This window comes from Triturus cristatus, chromosome 10 (genome assembly GCF_964204655.1).
Source record: "Triturus cristatus chromosome 10, aTriCri1.1, whole genome shotgun sequence".
Lineage (NCBI taxonomy): Eukaryota > Metazoa > Chordata > Amphibia > Caudata > Salamandridae > Triturus > Triturus cristatus.
Window position 1 is genome coordinate 1,022,520,236 of NC_140593.1, and position 22,909 is coordinate 1,022,543,144.

Consider the following 22,909-nt stretch of genomic DNA (forward strand, 5'->3'; position numbering starts at 1 on the left):
TTGATTATTTGCCCATGTTTATGAAGGAGCTCATTGGTCAAAATATGGTGGCCAAGATCCATCACCTTGAGCAGAAATAAGGGTAATGGTAATTAAAGGTAATGGTGCCACATTTTTTCAATTTTCCAAAAAGAGATTACCCTGAGATTTCCGCATTATCACACCCTAGAGTGTGGCAGTCATCTCCCGATTTCTCTGATCAATCTCAACATGAAAATACTGGCAAAAATTCTGGTCACTAAACTACGTAAAGTTATAAAAACCTAAAATCCTCTATGGATCCTAGCACACCTCCTGTGGGATTTATGACCACTACCAGAGGAAATACTGGCTCTCTCACTCGATGAGGAGAATGCTTTCTATAGGGTGGAAAGGGGATATCTGTTCTGCATGCTACACAAGATGGAGAAAAGGGATGACTTCACATCTAAGATGAGATGGCTCTAACTTTCCCACAGCACAGAATAATTTTGAAGGCTTCCTATTGAAACTACCAACCTACGCATAACAAGAGGCATTATTAGATCATAAATTAACCTCTCATATTGACATTGATAACCTTCAGGTCACCCTGCATTTGGTGTGATCAATTTACTATAAAATTCCCTCTGTAATTCCTGTCATAAAAAGAGTATAACCAACAAATGACTAGCAGCGCATTCAACAATGGGATAAGGTTAATCCGGAGAAATTGACAGAAACACTAGGGAAAATTTCCTTCACTTATCACCCATCAGTAGAGTGTACGTAGAGCCTTCCATAATTGGCTTATGAAGGCAACAGAAACGGGGCGTGGCTAGCCAGCCATCATGGTGGACGTGAGCTCGTAGTGCTCCGACCTATAACCCCAGTAATCTGCCACAATTCTCCTTAAAGTGCGCCATCCACGTCTGCAACCTGTGGAATCCGCCAGCTGGGGTGCGGCGAAGTTCGGGGAACCCCTCATAGTGCGGTTTCTGTAGCAGAGGACGAAGTGGTAGGCGGGGAAGAAATTGCGGCCTGCGGGAGGCTAAGCTGTGAGACGGAGACCCCCGCTGGGCGGCGGCCGCCCATGCTGTCAGGAATATTGAAGAGGAGTACATGGAGTATGTGAAGCGGGAGCCATGGCGCGCTCCCTGTGGTATCCTGTCCTGACTCGAGAAGCGAGATTGCCTGCTGCGTAGAAGAGGGAGGTGATGAGCCTGGTGGTGCGGCCCACAGACCGGGAGTGCGACGGAGTGCAGCGCGTGGGCCACCGCCTCGGGCAGAGAAGAGGCCTGGAACACCCAAGCAGGTGAGGGGAGCGGGCGGCCCCCGGGAAGTGCACCGACCAGCCCATGGTGAAGAACTCAGCGGGAGTGGGGTGCCTGACCCGCCGGAAGGCCGCGCGACCTACCAGGATCGGCCCGGGCCTGGAGGGGAGCCCACCAGGGAACGTGACATTGCAGAGGCGAGGGCAGCGGGGGAAAGGAGTCTCCAGACCATGCTGACTCCTGCGCACTGGGGGGGATCCCTTGAACGGACCTCCCGATGGCGCTCCACCAAGCACCGGGACCGTTGGTGAGCTGCGACAGCGCGATGTACCACAGACTGGCGCTGACGAAGGCGCGCGCCCGCTGTCAGGACCCACAAGAGGTTTCCTCCCGTTAACGCATCTTTGGCATCTATCTCTCCTTCACGAGATGATCAAAAGCCCTTTTATCCTCTAAGCTGGAGTGGTTGTTGGCGTAGATGGAACTCCAAGATGGCTGCCAACATGCCCATGCTGCTGCAGCACTCGGAGGTCAGCGGTCTAGTCTTTCAGGCTTCTGACACCTGTTGAAGAGTTCACCAACATTCTACTGTGCACTTCACCAACTGAACTGAGAGAAGAGCATCGGAATTTCCTGCGTCGTGTGAGACAGTTAGGGTAGCTTGCGGAAATTGCGGGGTTAGTTTCGCCGGTATCCTCAAAGTCCCCCTGCAGATTCAGGTTGGTGAATTAAAAGACTTTTTAGTATAAAAATTCATGGCGAGTGGAAAGTTCAGTCAGAGTTTAAATGTAGTCCTTCCTCTTCACAAAAAGAACTGTTATGAATAACTTGTGACAGGAATTATATAATAAAATTCAACGAGAGTTGAAGGAAATGCGCATTTAATTCAAAAGTGATTCGCTGTGTTTACTGACGCGGGCGCATTCACTCAAGCGCCGCGCCAGCAAAATACGAGTGACACTTCCCTCCAGACTACGTTAATTCCGAAGACAACTACCAACACGGGCGCATCATTTCAAGCGCCGCATTGTTAAAGATAATTATCGTGGCATTCAAGTGAACCTCGTAACTCCGGAGTTTAGGGCATACGCGGGCGCATTAATTCAAGCGCAGCGTTTCCCTACAGAGGCCAAAGGCATTTCTTCCTGAGGGAAGGGTTGTAGAGTCCAAGAATAACTCTTCAACTCCTCCGTTGCTGCAAAGGTCGATTGAGCTTCCTCAGGAGAAAGTCTAAGCATGTCCCAGGGAGCTTAAGTCCCTTCGTGTCAAGTTAGAAGAGTGCCATCCTATTAACAGAGACTAGGGTAGCACGCGTAAGAATAAATGATAAATCTCCTCAAGTACCAGGGCTTAAAGAATCATAAATAGCTCACAATAAGAAGAAGGTAACATAATTCTATCGAACTCCCCTACAGCAGCTAATAGGTTCCAGTAAATATTAGGGTGACTGTGAAGTTCATAAGCTTCTACAACTGTACCAACGAAACGACCAGTCTCCTCATCACCACAGAAGAAGGTTTCCAGACCCACACATTCTCAACCAGAACCCCAGTTAATTCCCCACTCACGCTTCTACCCAGTACGTAACAGGAATAAAGGAAACACTCGCACACACGCATAATTGAATAACTAGACATGCAATGCTTATTGTGTTCTCTTTCTCATGTGAAGGGGTAAGAACGGACCAGAACAGTACCACCCAGAAAATGAAGGAAGAAGTGTAGAGTGAAGACTTCTCATTCAGGCTAAATAGAATTGAGAAGTAGAAGAGTAGCGAGCTCACAAGGCATTCTGGTAAGATAAGTAATTTAAGTAAATTCTAGAAGAAAAGAACTGTTGGCCTGTTAAAAGTAAGTCCTAACAGTAATGTAACTATTGTTAGACCTGTAAGAAGAAGAAGAAGAAGAAGTTTACAGGCAGATCTTGGAGCAGTCTCTTCTCTGTCCAATTCCCCTTTCCCCCCTAGGAACTTACCTGCGACGGATCTGAGAACCTAACAGGTGAAGTTCCGAGAAGGGCATTGGGACCTATCGCCTTCTGCTCCTGTGCAGTAATTGTAACTTGGTTAGAGGTCCTGACAGAGTGAAGTGCCCACGTTGGTACAAGCACCTGAGCAGAATGGCTGAAGGTTTCGATTTAAAAAATTTAAGCGAGGTACTGAGTAGTATTCAGAGAGATTTGGAGGCAGTCAGGGAGGAAAATAAAATTTTGAGGCAAGATTTAATTACATTTAAAACTGGAACATCCATTTTGGGCCCCAACCTACCAACCCAGTCTTTCGGGACTCAGAGCCAACCCTCTAGTTCTTCATCTTTTACCCCAACACAAGTAATTCATTCACTTTCCCCAGTGATTCCATTAGCCCCTCCTGAGCGATTCAATGGAGACCCACAAAAAGCACAATTTTTTTTAACACAATGCTCTCTACATTTTATGTGCCGCCCAACGATTTTCCCTGATGCACAATCTCGGGTGGCATTCATCCTGTCATATCTTAGTGGTGATGCCGCCTCCTGGTCCATGCCATTGGTAACCAAGGATGATCCAATCTTATATAGCCTCGATGATTTCAAGAAGGAGTTCCTTCGAATTTTTGACAGGAGAACAGCGTCTCAGGCTTCCGATAACGAATTGTTGGAATTAAAACAAGGAAACAGAGAACTTGTGGCATATCTAGCCCAATTTAATAAACTGGTGGTTGAGACGAATTGGCCAGAAGATAAACGAGCCGCGGTGTTCTACAGAGGCTTGCGAGAGGATTTAAAGGATGCACTTTCTCAGATTCCAAATCGTCCCTCAGACCTCTCGTCCTTAGTGGATTTAACCTTAGAAATTGATTACCGGCAGAGTGAACGAAAAGGAGAACGGAAGAGAGAGTTTCGACCTAGTGTTCCTCGTTTTGATCGCGTCAAGACTGAATCCACCCGAGCAGTTGAAAATTCTTCTGGCATCGAACCTATGCAAATTGGGGTGGTTAGAGGTCCACTTTCCAAAGAGGAAAAAGAGAAGAGAAGGCTGAACAAATTGTGTCTCTATTGTGGAGGAAGTGGGCATTTTGTTAAGAACTGTTTAAAGAGACCTAAGTTACCAGCTAAAGAGAAGGGAAACTAGAGGCACCACAGGTTAGTGGAGTTGGACCTGTGGATGCGAATGAGAAAAGGACTCCAACAAATCATCAGTTGGCAAATACGCTACAAGTTTCTTCCCCCCATTTGGTGATGACAGTGACTCTGAAGTTTAGGAACCACATTTTGACAGGCATAACGGTGATGGTGGATTCGGGGGCAACTGGTAATTTCTGTGACCTCAAGTTTGCTAACCAGATTGGTCTACAAGCCATCAAGAAGGTGAAAAGTGAGAGAGTCAGAGCAGTGGATGGGACAGATATAACTTCTGGGCCAATAACTAGTCATACAGAATTAGTACACATGACCACTGTTGAAGGACATCAAGAGACTTTGCATTTTAATTTAATTGATGCTCCTCAATTCCAATTGATTTTAGGGCTTCCATGGCTCACAGAACATAATCCTTTAATTGATTGGGGAGCCCGAACAATTAAATTAAATTCTGACTATTGCACAAACCATTGTTTCGACGGTTCCACGCATTCTTCCATACCCTGTGCAGTCGCTCAACTGTGAGATAGAGGAGTTTCAGTGAGTGTGATTCAAACTACAGTGATACCGGAAGAATACCAGGACTTTGCGGATGTTTTTGATGAAGTCAAAGCTGAAACCTTACCCCCCCATCGGTCCTATGACTGTAAGATTGATTTAGAACCTGGGGCAAACCTACCTTGCAGCAGAGTTTATGCCTTAACCGAAAAGGAGAATGTCCATTTGAAGGACTATTTAGCAAAACATTTGGAAAATGGATTCATCCGACCGTCACAGTCCCCCGTCTCTTCTCCACTTTTTTTCGTGCCGAAAAAAGATGGTGATCTTAGGACTTGTATCGACTTCAGAGCAATCAATAAGATAACTGTCAAGAATCGTTATCCATTGCCTCTTATTTCGGTATTAATTGACCAAGTGAAGGAAGCCAAGATCTACACTCGTCTTGATCTACGCGGAGCATACCATCTGATTCGAGTACGGGAAGGTGACGAGTGGAAGACCGCGTTCAGGACTAAATTTGGCCTTTATGAGTACCTGGTGATGCCGTATGGTCTCTTCAATGCGCCGGCGGCCTTCCAGTATTTTATCAACGATGTCTTAAGCGACTTTATCGACTCCTGTGTTATCGTTTATATAGATGACATCTTAATCTATTCCAACACGGTTGCAGAACATCAACACCAGGTCAGGGCTGTTTTGCACCGATTACGAGAGAACTCTTTATATGTCAAGCTGGAAAAATGTCTTTTCAACACTGATACAGTGGAATTTCTGGGCTTTGTATTATCGCCGGAGGGAGTTCGAATGGATGAGCACAAAGTAGAGGCAATAATGGCTTGGAAATCCCCTACCTGCATTAAGGACGTCCAAAGCTTCATTGGTTTCTCTAATTTTTACAGACGCTTCATTCATGGATTCTCTCAGAAGATTCTTCCACTGACGCGTCTTCTAAAGAAAGGAGTCCCGTTCCACTGGTCTACAGAAGCAGAAACGGCGTTTCAGTTATTGAAGACTACGTTTACCACAGCACCTGTGTTGCTCCATGTTGATCCCTCTGAACCTTTCTATCTTGAAACAGATGCCTCTGACCTTGCCATTGGAGGAATACTCTCTCAACGCCACAAGGACACAGGACAACTACATCCAGTGGCTTATCGATCTCGTAAACTTAATCCTGCCGAATGTAACTATACCATCACGGAGAAAGAACTCCTTGCAATCAAAGATGCGTTCCAGGACTGGCGGCATTATTTGATGGGGGCAAAACACACTGTGACGGTGTTTACGGATCATCGCAACTTAAAATTCCTCAAGTCTGCTCGCACACTCACACCACGTCAACTCCGCTGGTCCCTCTACTTTGCGTATTTTGATTTTGTCATCACCTTTCGCCCTGGAACAAAGAATGGGAAGGCCGACGCCCTTTCTCGTCTTGACACCGACAATCAAACTGTGGTGGTGGAAAACCGTCAAATTATTCCGGATGGAAAATTCATTGGCACCATTTCCTTGGCACCCTTTGAACAACATGTTCGACAATCTGTCACTGACCTTGAATTGGAAACCTGGGCTGCAGAAGATCCACAACGCCTCATCCGCAATGGCCTTCCTTACGTTGGCACCACTTTGTACTTACCCTCCAAAGAGCTTCAAGTTAAGGCTATGCAGGAATGTCACGATAACCCGTTGGCTGGACACAAGGGTATCCTCAAAACTGAAGAATTACTCAAACGATGTTTCTGGTGGCCTCATATGAGTCGTGATATTCGCCAGTATGTGCTGACTTGTGACAATTGTGCTCGGGGAAAATCTGACAGGCAGGCACCGAAAGGTCTTTTGCAGCCTCTGCCGACTCCTCCATACCCCTGGCACACGGTCTCTTTAGATCTAATTGTTGACCTACCTTCTTCCCATGGGTACGATACCATTCTTGTAGTGGTTGACACCTTCAGTAAAATGGCCCACTACATACCCTTCAAAGGTATTCCTAATGCTAAACAATTGTCTCAGCTTTTCAACCAACATGTTATCCGCCTTCATGGCATTCCTAAGATCCTTATTTCAGACAGGGGTTCCCAGTTTCTATCTCGATTCTGGCAGGCTTACATCAAGGGTCTGCATATTGATCATCGGTTTTCTACCAGCTATCATCTACAAACCGATGGCCAAACTGAACGCATTAACCAAGACTTAGAACAACATCTCAGACTTTATTTGTTAGACGAGGAAGGTGACTGGCCTGACCATTTGTGGACTGCTGAGTATGCTCACAACAATGCCATAAGTGTATCTACCGGTCACTCTCCCTTCTTTATCAACTCGGGTAGGCATCCTAATTCACATGCTAATTTTGAGGAGGTCAATGTCCCTGCTGCCCAAGATATCGTACGTCAATTAACTAAGATCCATCACTCTGTTACCCAGAATTTGGCGATCGCAAAAGATCGTTACAAACATTTTGCTGACCGAAAACGCAAAAAAGAACCTGAGTTTATTGTAGGAGACTTAGTTTGGTTGAGTACTAGAAATCTTCGCCTTAAAGGTCCCCGTAAATTTCAGCCTCGATTTATGGGTCCTTATCCAATCGCGAAAATCATAAATCCAGTCACTTACCAACTATCTCTTCCTAACACTACAAAAATTCATCCAGTCTTTCATGTTTCTCTCCTCAAACCAATTCATCCAGGTTTGCGCAGAACCTTCCCTCCTGATCCTCTGATTGTTAATGGTGAGGCAGAGTATGTAGTTAAAAGAATTTTAGATTCTAAACTCCTACGTAATGAATTGTTCTATCTCGTTGACTGGCAGGGTTATGGCCCAGATGAACGTTCTTGGGAAAAGAGTACTGATGTCCATGCCCCTCGTTTAATCAAAGCTTTCCACGCAAAATTTCCTACTAAACCGCGTCTGGAGGAAACCCCGTTGGGAGGGGGTACTGTCAGGACCCACAAGAGGTTTCCTCCCGTTAACGCATCTTTGGCATCTATCTCTCCTTCACGAGATGATCAAAAGCCCTTTTATCCTCTAAGCTGGAGTGGTTGTTGGCGTAGATGGAACTCCAAGATGGCTGCCAACATGCCCATGCTGCTGCAGCACTCGGAGGTCAGCGGTCTAGTCTTTCAGGCTTCTGACACCTGTTGAAGAGTTCACCAACATTCTACTGTGCACTTCACCAACTGAACTGAGAGAAGAGCATCGGAATTTCCTGCGTCGTGTGAGACAGTTAGGGTAGCTTGCGGAAATTGCGGGGTTAGTTTCGCCGGTATCCTCAAAGTCCCCCTGCAGATTCAGGTTGGTGAATTAAAAGACTTTTTAGTATAAAAATTCATGGCGAGTGGAAAGTTCAGTCAGAGTTTAAATGTAGTCCTTCCTCTTCACAAAAAGAACTGTTATGAATAACTTGTGACAGGAATTATATAATAAAATTCAACGAGAGTTGAAGGAAATGCGCATTTAATTCAAAAGTGATTCGCTGTGTTTACTGACGCGGGCGCATTCACTCAAGCGCCGCGCCAGCAAAATACGAGTGACACTTCCCTCCAGACTACGTTAATTCCGAAGACAACTACCAACACGGGCGCATCATTTCAAGCGCCGCATTGTTAAAGATAATTATCGTGGCATTCAAGTGAACCTCGTAACTCCGGAGTTTAGGGCATACGCGGGCGCATTAATTCAAGCGCAGCGTTTCCCTACAGAGGCCAAAGGCATTTCTTCCTGAGGGAAGGGTTGTAGAGTCCAAGAATAACTCTTCAACTCCTCCGTTGCTGCAAAGGTCGATTGAGCTTCCTCAGGAGAAAGTCTAAGCATGTCCCAGGGAGCTTAAGTCCCTTCGTGTCAAGTTAGAAGAGTGCCATCCTATTAACAGAGACTAGGGTAGCACGCGTAAGAATAAATGATAAATCTCCTCAAGTACCAGGGCTTAAAGAATCATAAATAGCTCACAATAAGAAGAAGGTAACATAATTCTATCGAACTCCCCTACAGCAGCTAATAGGTTCCAGTAAATATTAGGGTGACTGTGAAGTTCATAAGCTTCTACAACTGTACCAACGAAACGACTAGTCTCCTCATCACCACAGAAGAAGGTTTCCAGACCCACACATTCTCAACTAGAACCCCAGTTAATTCCTCACTCACGCTTCTACCCAGTACGTAACAGGAATAAAGGAAACACTCGCACACACGCATAATTGAATAACTAGACATGCAATGCTTATTGTGTTCTCTTTCTCATGTGAAGGGGTAAGAACGGACCAGAACAGTACCACCCAGAAAATGAAGGAAGAAGTGTAGAGTGAAGACTTCTCATTCAGGCTAAATAGAATTGAGAAGTAGAAGAGTAGCGAGGTCACAAGGCATTCTGGTAAGATAAGTAATTTAAGTAAATTCTAGAAGAAAAGAACTGTTGGCCTGTTAAAAGTAAGTCCTAACAGTAATGTAACTATTGTTAGACCTGTAAGAAGAAGAAGAAGAAGAAGTTTACAGGCAGATCTTGGAGCAGTCTCTTCTCTGTCCAATTCCCCTTTCCCCCCTAGGAACTTACCTGCGACGGATCTGAGAACCTAACAGGTGAAGTTCCGAGAAGGGCATTGGGACCTATCGCCTTCTGCTCCTGTGCAGTAATTGTTACTTGGTTAGAGGTCCTGACACCCGCACAGAGGATCGCTAAAGCAGCCCCGCTGACTGGGCAGACGGCCCACACAGAGGTGGAGGTGCTCAGAGGGGGCCTCTTTGACAAGCCCAGACCACAGAGGATATAGGGCCACAACTAAAGGGGACCCAGGGCCCACACGCTCCGGGGAACACGCCAGAGATGAAGTGCACGGAGCCAGATGAGGCAACCCTGGGTGAGGCTTACACGGACTGACTACACACAAGGGCCGCATTTTCCAGGCTGCAGACTGCAATAGGGGCTGGGAGTGAAGTGGACACGAGGAGGTGGCAACCAGGGAAACCACTGCTAGTGCATTTGGGCCCTACACGACGCGAAGGATTTCCGGCGGCCTGCTGCAGGAAGGTATAGAAGAAGGGCGCTCATCTGCAGGCGAGTGGCAAGATCTGGCCGTGTTTGATGCTTGGGGGGCCCCAAGGAGACTTAGCGACGGGACTGCAGGTCCGGCTATGTGAGCTGATGGCGCAGGAGTGAACCCCTGGGCACACTGAGCACACACATTGTCCTCACTGCTGTGAACACGCAAGCACATTGAGGGCTGGTGCCACCCGCCCTTCCACTGACCAAGCCTCACCCAACCCCTGCCAGCCATGGAACCCCAACATCGGGGAAGCAGGTCTGCTCAGTAACTCCAAGATGGAGACGTGATGGACAAGCTGGCAAGTGCCATTGCCACCAGCAGACGTCAGCCTATTCTGGCGCAGCAAGCGGAGCACTAGGCGCATATGCGCTCCTGGAGCTGCCTTTGCTAACCCAAGCTGCTGCTGTAACAGAGTGTATCACACAGGTACCGCATCCTATGACGGATAGACTCACAGGAGGTCTTGGTGCGAGGAGAGAATTTCGACGGCCGCTGCTCGGACGTGCAGATCGCACAGCGACCAAGGAGCTGATGCAGCAGAGAGCCTGCCAGTTGCGGCTATGATAGGTGGCATCATCAGGACAAGTAGTCTCAGTGGCACACGCCTATGTGACAATCGGTCCCCCCACTGAACCCCCAACACGGTCGCATTGTTTACTGCGAACCTTGCCAAGCGCCAGCCGTGAATGTCCACAGTGCAACAGCTCGTGATGGGCCGCATGAGGGCCAGGATGCAGCAGGGACCGCTGCGAGCTGGCGCACTGGACTCTCCACGTATGAAGGGGGAGAACAAAATGGAGTCGCCATCCGCAGCACTGGCAGCCAAAATGGATTCCGTCCTCGCGGCCGTGGAGAAAATAGGGACCGCACTAGAACATACCAGGACGTCCTTGGAAACGCGGATCGACAAGGTCACATCTGACTTTACGCTTCTACATGCGGACCACCGCAAACTAACTGACAGGGTTGCTGCTCAAGGTCAAGTGCTAAAAGATCTCCAACCGGTCCCTCACAGCCATGCAGCTGCATTACAAGATATGATGGAGCGGATACATGCCCTAGAAGATAGGGCGGAGGACGCGGAAGGACGCTTGCGTCAAAATAACACTAGAGTGGTGGGATTGCTGGAAGGGGAAGAGGGTAGGCACCCTGAACAGTACACAGAGAACTGGCTGCGAGACCTACTTCCGCAGGGAACACTATCGAAACAGTTTGCGGTGGAATGAGCCCATCCGGTGCCAGCCCAGAGGCCTCAACCAGGAGCCAGACCGCGCCCGTTCCTGTTCAAACTCCTCAACTACAGGGACAGAGACGCGGTACTGCGGGAGACCAGGAAATTGGAAGAGCTGACAGTAGGTGGCAGCCGCATCATGCTTTTCCCTGATTATACTGCCCTTGTACAATGCCGTAGAAACAACTATTTGACGGTGAAGCGACAACTCAGAGAGCTGGAGTTTCCATACTCCCTGTTGTTCCCTGCCAGGCTGCGAGTAGTAGCGAAGGGTAAAACACACTTCTTTGACACACCTGCGGAGACATGGGACTGGCTAGAAGAATCGGGTCTTTGGACGGGAAAGAGGCCACCAGATCCGGATGACGGCGAGGCAACAGGCAGGAGAAATAGGCATCGACCACGCCGCAGGCCCCAAGTCCAGAGAGGACGAGAATGGAGCGTCAAAACGTCCTGGAAGCGGTCACGACTCTTGGTAGACCAAACATTCAAGCTTACCGGGAGCCTTCTATGCAGCATACGGTGGTGTCGAGTGGAGCGTCGACGCCGTCGACCGAACTTTCCGAAGAACTTTGCATGCCGGTGGTCACTCCGCAGACTGCGGATGGTATCATAGGATGAAAAGGCCGATACCATGAACATTGTAGACGACTGCACATGCAAGTACCATATTGTGGGCTGCACTGGTTTGTGTGTGATGTGGGAGGGGCGGGGGGGACTGGCAGGACACTGTATGCGCCTCCTGGTGGGCTCTTGCTTGGGCTCTGCCGCACTAACGTCAAAACATCTAGTGTGTCTTTGAGTGGGTGGCCCTTACATGCGCATAGCTACTCCACGTTGGCGCTTGAGGGCTGCTGTCTTAGCGAACTGAGATAATGGGTTTCCGAGTGGCGCACCATATGCGTGGGACATGCGGGGGATGGTCACGACAGATTGCTTACTGTGCGCATGCCCCACCAGGCCACACACTGACCTAGTTTTACCCCATGCATGGTCACACAGTTTGGACAGACAGCCTTGAGATGTTCGCCCCATACGTTATGTTCTTACTAGTTCCTAAGTTGTTATGGTTACCACAGACTGGTTCACACGTACCTGGGCATGCCCGGTGCTTACAAAGATGCACCCCATCCCTGGCCTCCCAGCAGACTATACACCCTAGCAATGGCGCGAGTTAATATAATCACATGGAACATACGCGGAATGCACACACCCTCACGTAGATATTCCATATTTGCTTATCTTCAAAGACACTCAGTCGGCATCGCCCTATTACGGGAGAAACACCTAACACAGCTGGAGCTCAACCGACTGCGCAGGCGCTGGAGGGGGCAGGTGTATGGCACGTGTACTCCGCGCATGCTAGGGGCACACTCATTTGGGTGAGGGCAGGCATCCCATTTGCTAGCACAGACACGGTAGTAGACCCGGAAGGCAGATATACCCTGGTGCGTGGAATGGTTAATGGTCAGCACATACTGTTAGCCTCGATCTATGGTCCGAATGCCTGTCAAGTGCCATTTCTGACGCGGCTGTCACAGGTGCTAACTCCGTATGCTGGCCTCCCCTGGCTGCTAGGCGGCGACTTCAACTCAGTACTCGATATTCACATGGATAGATCCTTACCCCTTCTGGTCACGTCAGCGAGGTCCAACGAACAGGTGCTCACGGACTGGCTCTCACACTGGACATTGCTGGATGTGTGGCAGGTCCTCCACCCAGCTGACCGTGTTTACTCCTATTACTCTGACGCATGACCTGCATGTCCGACTCGATAGGGTGGTGGGGTCCCAGTCTCTACAGCCGTTAGTCGAGACCTCGGATTATTTAGGCCGTACGCATTCCGATCATAACCCCTTGCGGATTCACATCAGTTTGGAAGCTGATCGACCCCCTATCCCCACATGGTGCCTCCAGGCTAACGCGCTGGAAGACCCCGAGTTCTGCTCATCACTGGGGATGGTTATCCTGACATATTTTGAACTTAACGAAGGCACAGCGAGTAGCGCGCTGGTGGAGTGGGATGCCCTCAAACATCACTCAGAGGTCACTGCTTCGGCGCCACCTGGAACGTACGGAAGCAGCTGTCTAAGGCCATTAACCGCCTCAAATCCCAATTACTGCAATTCGAGCATGGGGGGTAGGGGGGTAGACATTCGAACCGCCTAGAAGACCTTTGGGCGCAGCTAGCGGAGCTCCTAGAGCAGCTGCAGTGCCATAACTATGCAGCCCACACAGCCCGCACGCACGCTACAGCGGACAGGGCTGGCCGCTTGCTTGTCTGGCTGCTGAAGCAAGACAACACTCGTACTCCGATTGCAGCGATACGTACACGGGAGGGAGACTTAATGTATACACAAAGAGAGATACACAAGGTCATGGTGGACTACTATGCGCAGCTGTACCGGTCACGAGTCCACTGTTCGGACCTCGAACTAGGGGGATTCCTGGAACGGATCCAGTTGCCTATAGATTCGGCCGAGCACCAGGAGACACTTAACTGCCCCCTAACCCTGGAAGAGATAGGAGAGGCTGTTGCATCCCTGGCATCCGGGAGAACACCAGGGCCGGATGGCATACTGGACGAATTCTACAAAGCCTACCGAGAGTCCTTGGTGCCGCAACTACACGCGCTCTACTCAAAAGCACTGGAGGAAAATACGCTTCCCCCTTCAATGCACGAGGCGTACTTGGTGTCCCTGCTGAAGCCAGACCGAGATCCAACGAACTTTGGATCTTATAGACCGCTGACACTTCTTAATGCCGACTATAAAATACTCGCCAAAGTCCTAGCGGAGCGTTTGGCGCCAGTGGTCTCAGCCCTAATCCACAGCGACCAAAACGGGTTTGTGCCTAAGCAGAGTACGTCCCTGAACCTGCGGAGGTTCTTTAGAGTGGTGGCAGAAAGCGTAAAAGAGTGGCCAAGAGCGGGTTGCCTAATGTTGGACCTAGAAAAGGCCTTTGATTGTTTGGAATGGAGGTACTTGTCGACACTGTTGCAGCACTATGATCTGGGGGCGGAATTTTTACAAATGGTAGGCCTCTTATATAGAAACCCCACAGTCCGGGTAAGGTTGGGTCCGTACATATCTGAAGCAGTGCCAGTATGCAGGGGCACCAGGCAGGGGTGCCCACTGTCGCCACTCCTGTTCGCGTTAGCGATCGAACCTCTAGCGGCGGCCCTTCGTGTGCTGGTGGGAGAGGGTATACCGCTGGGGTACGCAACCCACCAGGTGTCGTTATATGCGGATGACCTGCTGGTGTACGTGAGGGACATTGAGAATATCCCGGCTCAGCTGGCCCTCATCCTGCGGGATTTCGCTGCTGTCTCGGGACTACAGGTAAATGCCAGTAAATCCTGTCTTTATGTGTTCGGAGGGGGAGGTATGATCCGGGATACACCCTTAACGAAACGAGAGTGGCGTGGAAAGAGGACACCTTCCGATACTTGGGAGTACAGATATACCGTCAACCACTGGACCTCTTTGACGGAAATATAGGTAGAGCTGTTACGGCTATTAAGTCACAGATGCGTTTCTGGGGCACATTGCCGCTGACAGTCACGGGCAGGGTGGCATTGTCCAAAATGGTGATCCTCCCCAGACTATTGTATTACTTTGCCAACCTGCCATTATATATACCAGCACCCTTTTTTGCCACGTTCTCTAAGTTGCTCCGGGATTTCATCTGGGGGAGTAGCCGACATAGGCTGTCACTAGCGAAATTATATCTACCTACAGATCAGGGGGGACTGGCGGCGCCCTGCTTAGAACACTACTACTTAGCAGCACAGCTGCAATGGGGTGCCCGCTGGATTGCAGATAAAGGTCGGGAAGACACGGCGACTGTGCTACCCCCATACTCTCTGGAGTGGCTCCTCACACTTTTTCATCCGGCTGTCAAACACGCGACACCAACACCACTCCTCCTGACGGTGGCGTACAAATGCTATCGTAGAAGCCTATTTCTCACCAGAACTCTGATCCCTTATGCACCTGCGTTACCATTAGAGGGCTCCCCTAGCGGGATACGGACACTCACCTCTCTTGCCCTGGCGCGTTGGATGGATGCTGACATACAGACTCTAGGAGGCCTGTACCGAGATGGCTCGCTGGCACCGTACGACTCGCTAGTGGAAGACGAGGGAGTACCGCCGGGGCAATTCCTCATGCACCGCTCATTAATTGCAACTCTGACTGCTAAATGGGGGCACATGTCCACAGAACCCAATCAGCACCTTACCATACACTATCTACAAGTTATGGGGCGAGGTAGACATTTGGTCCGCTGGTTCGCAGCATCCTTACACACACATGCAGCGATCACACTGGAGCCGCTCCGGCACAAGTGGGGAATTGATCTGGGGAGGCCATTAGAAGACAGTGAATGGGAACGGGTATTGAAGGGACCAGTGAGCATCCCCAGGAATATGAGGCTCCGACAGATTCAACTGTTCATAGTGCATAGGGCATACCTTACACCGGAGGCTATCAATAGGTATTTCCACCGTGCGAATGCAGTGTGCCCCAGATGCACCGAGCCTGGGGTGGGTCTTGTCCACATGCTATGGAGCTGCCACAGACTACACACATACTGGCGTACGATCAGCGAACTGCTACATATCAGTACCGGTCATAGCTTGCCCTTTGAATGGGAGGTATATCTGCTGCACTAGTTCCGCAGAACCCCAGCCACGAAGGTGACATCCCGGTTTCTGGATCTGGGAATAGCGGTTGCCAAACGATTGCTCACCAGAAGATGGAAGGCACAGGACCAACCCCACATGCAAGCATGGAGACACTCGCTATATGTATGGGCTAGGGCAGAGGGGACTGCCATCAGAAGGGAGGAAACATTGAGATTAAGGAAGGAGCCAATAGCTGCTCAATGGGAAGGTCTACTCCAGGCACTCCAGAGGGTTGAGGAGGAGCACATGAGGGGACAACCTGAGGGGATAGACGTAGGTCCAGGGTAGATACTGGAGTCTATAACCTGGTGTGACCGCGTTGTTTCATGTATGTGTTATTTAGCATCATCATCAGTGGAGAAAGTGATAAATGCCGTTGTAGGGGGATAACAGCCAATCTGTAATGCTGGGCGAGGTTACTGGGAAAGATGGGAGGTGGAATGGGGACACCGCTACTAGCGCCGGTCTGAGTTGGGGTTGTTGGGTGTTAACTGTTTTTATTCGGCTATGTCTGTTTGGCAGTCCATGAGGAAATAACAGAAGGACTTATACATTGGACTGTCGAAACTATCTAGTCGCTGAATAGTGATGCATCCCATACACGACAAGAACTGAATGTTATTCTTGTGTCTAACCTGGTGCGGCGGCCATGCCATGGATGGTTACGAGGCTCAACATGTGTGCGATGAAAACTTGTATCTATCGCTATTAAGTGCCACCATGCATGGAGTGTACACAGCTTATGATGCCTTTCATGTATCTGTAACCTTCAAAATTTTAATAAAAAACAGATTTAAATAAAAAAATGAAGGCAACAGAAACACTTGCTCCAGTAATTCCACAATAAATGTCCACTCAAATGAAATATGCACCTTCATTTTCTGAGCAAATAAAAAATGCAAAAATTAAATTACAGCTACAGAAACGGAAATGGACAAAATCACAATTTAAATTACAGAAGGATGATGTTGTATCAACAATTACACTCCCTATTACCTCCATACTGGCCCTAATATACCTGGTCGAGTCCTTTTCCGTGATCCATGGATCTAGGATTTAACGTCAGGAAATGCAAAGCATTGTCCATGTTGAGCATGACCACTAAAGCTTGACTGCATAGATATAGTCTTAAATGGGTGCTGAAGGATCCTTAAACCCCTAAAACTACATGCACACACTACAGCTGAGGCCCTCCTGATTTTTACAGTGTTATGAACCTACTATTTCATTTTTTGTGTGCATATTGGGTTCCACACTGTCCCCAGACCAGTGATTTCCTGCTAATAAGATATACACGGACTCACTGCTAATACACATATATGTTGACGCTGAATATATTTGTATTTCTCGCTCTTATAAAAATTATTTTAAAAATATAAAATAAAAAGTATTGTAATATTAACATGGAAACAATTGTCCTAAAAGTTCTGAAGTATTGGAAACTCAACCTACATGCATGCACAAAGTCAGTGTTGAACGTGACTTCCTTATAGCAGTTGATTGAAAATGTACTAAACAACTAGCAATATTACAGTACTGAGGAGTCTGAGGCAGTGGAACTCAGACACGGAACAAGGAAACATGAAGAGATGTACAGAAGGTGGTAGTGCAACCTCTTGTCCACCGCATATTTAATAGCAGATGTCTGAGGAGTAAACAGAAGTAACACCAAGGAAAAACATATTTACAACTGCAGCACCCTTTAAGTTAAGAAAACAGCTTTAGGGGGTATTTCAAGCTGAATCTGGGCAAACGAAACAGGGCTTGGGCTTGTGAGGCTATACAAGGGCAAGGGAGGGCATCCTGGGGCACTCGAGTTTATGCCTGAGGATATGACTGGTGTGTCTATTCTTCTGAGCATTGGCCTGAGGGTAGTAGGCTGTGAAGGGACATTTGGATGATATGGCTGCATCTACAAATGTGAGGCTTTATAAAAATGCTTTTTGATGCTGTATTCCTGCAGTGACATTGCTTCACCAAAATGACATATGTATAAAAATGCTACAGTGACATCACAGGGTTAGCTCCTTGTTGCACACTGGGTTCAGATATATTAAGCCTTGACAGCTGAGGCTATAATTGGGCACTTGAGGTCCTACCCTGGCATTTCAGGATGTGTGTCCTCAGTAGTGTGCAATGCTGAGCAACTAGCATTTCAAGGCTGTGTACCTGGGATAGTAATGCTTTACCCCTGCCACATCATGTCAGCACCCAAGTTAACATGTGGGTGATAATGCAGATAGTCTGTATCTACTTATGTTGTAATGTTATTAATTTTGGACTTATTGAAATATTTTTGTACTTCAGTCATATCATTTCCTGTGATGTCATTCCAGTAAATAGACATGAAATATCACTTCCTGTGCTGTCATGCCACTTCCTCTGTTGTCATTTGATGGTCAAGGAGAACATGACGTGACTACCACTTCCCTGAACTTTTTGGTCTATTGATAAACCAGTAAGTGTTTAGGGAAGAAAGAGGGTGGTACTTGGCTCTGGGTGATACATGGTGAATCTAATTTAGGAGTCTAAGACAGCTAGGTGATTTTGAAAAATGCAACCAGACAGCACAGTTGCGGTGGGCAAAGCAGGACAGACCAAGATATTTAGGATTTGGTATAAAGAAAGGATGTTTTTTCAGGATGAAGCCAAGGTAGAAGGATAATGGTGCTAGAAAAGTAGAGTTCTTAATGAGAAAGATCATTTGAGCAATCTAGGACCCTGTTTGATGTAAAGAATGCAATGCAAATGACCGAGCAAATGCTACGTTGATGTACTCATTCACGAATGGATTCAAGAAGTTAAGGTAGATCTGAATTGCCTACTAGAAACAGATGTGTGGACGATGCAGATTCAAAGGCTTCTCTAATGAAAGATTTAGGGCCATATGTAGAAAGCAAATTTGCGATCGCAAACGCTGAAATTCGCCGAATTTCGGCGTTTGCGATCGCAAATTTGCTAAGTGGAATGTAGGAAGGCAAATCTGCATGCAAAATAAGGAATCGCTAAATTTGCGATTCCTTATTTTGCAATTGCATTTAAGGAATCGCAAATTTTGCGATTCCTTAAATGCAATGTAGGAAGCTCCAAAAAAGTGCTATTTGGCCTTAAGGAATCGCAAATTACCACCAACTACAGGTTGGTGGTAATTTGCGATTTCTTGTAATAATGCAGTTTTTTGCATTTTCCAAAGTGGAATGTGGTGCACACACATGCCCTTAGGGCATGTATGTGCACCACATGTGCACCCATGCTAATTTCAGGGGTGCAACAGGGTGTCCTATTGACACCCTTGCAACCTTGAAATTGCATTCTCAATTTGCGATTCTCTAATTGAGAATCGCAAATTGAGAATGTCTTCCTATTCATTCCTATGGGCCTTTTAGCCCATAGGAATGCATGGCAAGGTATTCCTTATTTGCGATTCTCAATTAGAGAATCGCAAATAAGGAATGGGTGGGATTCGCAAAAAAAATTGCTAATCCTACCTACATTGCATTTTGCTATTCTCTAATTGCGATTCCTTAAAAATTGCAATTAGAGAATCGCAAAACACAGTCTACCTACATATGGCCCTTAGATCCCTATTTTCAACAAAGGCAAAAAGTGCCAGAAGATGAAATAAACAATACTTTTCAGTGTTCGCCTCATGTGATACAGCAAACAGTTAATAACCAGAAAATTGTATGAAAATGGTAACTTACGGTAGCATCAATAAGAGATAGGGAGGGATAGATGTGTTGGCCACTTTCCAAAACTTCCAAGCCAAACAAGTCATCTGAAAATGCAAACATTTTTTCTTAGACTCCAACATTTTTTTAATTCACTGTAAAAGAAGTTTTACCAAGCATCAGTTATGAGGATATGGTGTGCTAATTGTGTTTTACAATTTATCTGATTTACAGGTGCATGACACGACCATGTGAAAGAGGACACTCTTAAGTCATTTTTGTAAATATGCACTTACTTTTGTTGGCTGTTTTGAAATAGTTAAAGTGACATTTGTGATGGGCGCTGCTTCTAGGTGCTGGCTTATAAACTGAGAAGGAACATTTATTACCATTCTGCTCCACTTCCTTGTCAAAGTTCTTAAACATGGAGGGTAAGCCCAGCCACAGGCAGAAAACAGTATGGCTCACAACTGAGTTCCACGCTCTCGGACTGCAGTCAATTTTGACTGTGGTTGTGGATTTGCCACAAGGGTCATTCCTATCCCTTCTACTCTTTGGTACCGATGGATTTAGGGCCAGATCTCTGTACTGGGGTGAATGTATGACATTGTTCTGCATTCTGTCCATCCATTGTTCTTTTTGCATTTGTCACCCCATGTGGGACGGGTATGCCCAGACGTGGGTCCCGTGCTCTCCATGCCACTGGAGTCAAGCTAGCCTGGCTGATGAGGGGTGACGCCCCAAAACCGGTGCAGGATCAGTGTGATTTTCATACGGCTGGGTTTAAACTGGAGTGGCATGAGGAGCAAAACAATGATGGATTTAGGCCCAGATCTCTGTACTGGGGTGAATGTTTGATATTGTTCAACATTCTGTCCATCAATTTTTCTTTTTGTTTTTCAACCCAAGTGGAATGGGTATGCCCAGACGTGGGTCCTGTGCTCTCCATGCCACTGGAGTCAAGCTAGCCTGGCTGATGAGGGGTGATGCCCCAAAACCGGCTTCAGGATGCTTGTTTCCAGTCCAGGGAGGACATGGCCTGACAGTTCGAGCTGGACTGTTCCCATGGGGACAGGGTCAAGACTGATTTGCATATGGCTGGGTCTGAACTGGAATGGCATGGGGAGCAAAACAACAATGGATTTAGGCATGGATCTCCTTACTGGGGTGAATGTTTGACATTGTGCAGCATTCTGCCCACCAATTGTTCTTTCTGCTTCAGTACCTACAGGCACCCTCTGGCCTAGCAACTTGAGTGATACCTCCAATGTACACAAAAGATACCCAGGTCCTCTTACAAATGGAAAACAGGTCAGTGAAGCAGGTTACATTCATAATATGCTTGGACCAGGTGTTGTCACTGGATAAATACTAGCTGCCTGTGCTTGAATGCAGGAGGCAGGACTAAGATGCTGGGACTTGGTTCTTCATTTGACTGATTATGTCTGGTACTGTTTGTTAAAAGCAGAGGCTGTTCCCTGGAAAGGTGTCCATATTTGTGTCCCAGTCCGAGATGGGGTAGGGAACATTTAAAATGTTAGGGTTTGCGGATCAGTAGTGCATGCTGGTTTTAAATAGATATCAAGTGAATTCTTTATGATGTAAATCTCATCTATTTTAAAGTGATATTGTTAGGTATATTTGGAAATAGACTTTTATGACTTTTTAAGTTGAATAAGGAAAGACTGACTGACTGGCAGACTGGATTCAAATAGTCTCTTACTCTTTTTGACTCACTTTCATACTGCTGCTTCCCTGCTTTTTCATATGACTTGTACTCCTGGAGGTGAAGTCTCAGGTTACTTCCCATTAGTAACTGTCTTGTTTAACATTAGAACATGTTCATGTCTGTCTGGCCTTACATTTGTGTATACTCATTTCTTCCTGATTTTACTCTAGGTGCATGTTGCTTTCCTTTTAACTTCAGTGTGCTCCATATATCTGACTGATTGGAAATCGTGTCACCAGTTACATAACAACTACCCCCTTTCGAGCGGATAATATGATTTACTGACATAAAACCATCTTGTCCCAAATGAGCAGTATTATGGTGGAAGTACCTCATATTCCTCTCTGTCATTGTCATTTCTATCAGTGTTATACCACAATATAGAGTGTTTAATTTCATCCTGCAACAGTATGGACTACCATGATATCCTCAACATAAATATACATAGCTAGGTATAAATTTACTATTCTCATCACATTTATCTACATTGACCATAGATATACCTCCAAGGTGTGTAGATGTTGAGATAAGAAGAGTAAATCTACACCTACCTATATGCATGTACTTACCATGGTGATGTAGCGGTAGGCAATATCCTGCCCTGGATATTATTGCAAGAAAATATTTTGTCGCTCAATACTGTGACATACATCATTACTGACCAACTCATCAGTTGCGCCCTTGGTGAAAATGTCTCTTATGGGTGGTGGGACCCGGGTGCTGCTCCATTGCAGAGACCTCACAGGCCTCCTTTCTGGAAGTAGGAGCTAGGTTTTGCCCCATTATTTCTCCTAGACAACAGCAGGTCTTACGGAGATCCACCTAAGCCCCTTCACACACTTCCCAAAATCAGACCACCATTCCAAAGTTATCTCTCTAATACCAAATTGGTATTCAGACTCATGTTGAAAGGTTGCAAGAACATGTTTGGTTAGGTCTCGTCCCCACAAACAGAGCGATTAAATCTTCTAGTAGTAAAAATCTGCCAGCGTTCAACTATGTACAACTTCACTTAATGTAATCCAATGGGCAAAGATGAATGTTCGGTGGTAATTTCTGCTAGAATTCATATATGGGCTTGAGTGTTTATATATATCAATCAAAGCAAAATATGTATTTTTCTAGTAGGGAGAAGGTCAGATAAAGAGAAAAAATAGGAATGTAATGGGTTTTGTATTACCTGATATGGAGAAAGCAAATGCAGGTTATTTTCGAAGACTTGAAAACTCTGTAAGAAGATTGAGGTCTTCATGTCATCTATATGCTGGCACGTCACTCCTTTTAATAAGTGCCTTGTGCTGGAAAAGAGACATTGTAAAAAGTATGTTTTAGTGGAATAACAGCGCTTAAAAAAAACCATGAAATATTATCATCAGCTTTACCACCAAATTTCCGTATGAAAGGAAAGTTGGTAAGTTGGTCTCAATTTTGATATACTTTTTACCATCTCTTAATTGACATTCAAACCATTCCCGACACATTTTTTACAATTACCTCAATTCCATCTCTCTTTTGTATTCAATTCTGGTTCGGTCAAAGCCTCTTTGCCATGTTCTCCTTCTCCATGTATGAGATCATGGCCTTCTCACACATCTCTCATGATTGTAGGCTTACCTTACTGCATTCCATGTACCATCCAACCTACCCTGGGTTCTAGCCTTACAGCAGATCTGTGATCAAGTAGACTTATATTCTGACAAGTG

General features: G+C 46.8%; 1 protein-coding gene across 1 annotated transcript in view; it reads right to left on the minus strand.

Annotated features, from left to right (window-relative positions):
• The window catches only part of OTOA (otoancorin), a 222,115-nt gene that overhangs the window by 122,586 nt on the left and 76,620 nt on the right, over nt 1-22,909 (minus strand). The window contains exons 12-13 of the mRNA XM_085631332.1: nt 22,387-22,504; nt 19,511-19,584 (exon numbers count right to left, since the gene is read on the minus strand). Coding sequence (XP_085487458.1) covers nt 19,511-19,584; nt 22,387-22,504 — 192 coding nt within the window. The remainder of the gene's footprint in view (nt 1-19,510; nt 19,585-22,386; nt 22,505-22,909) is intronic.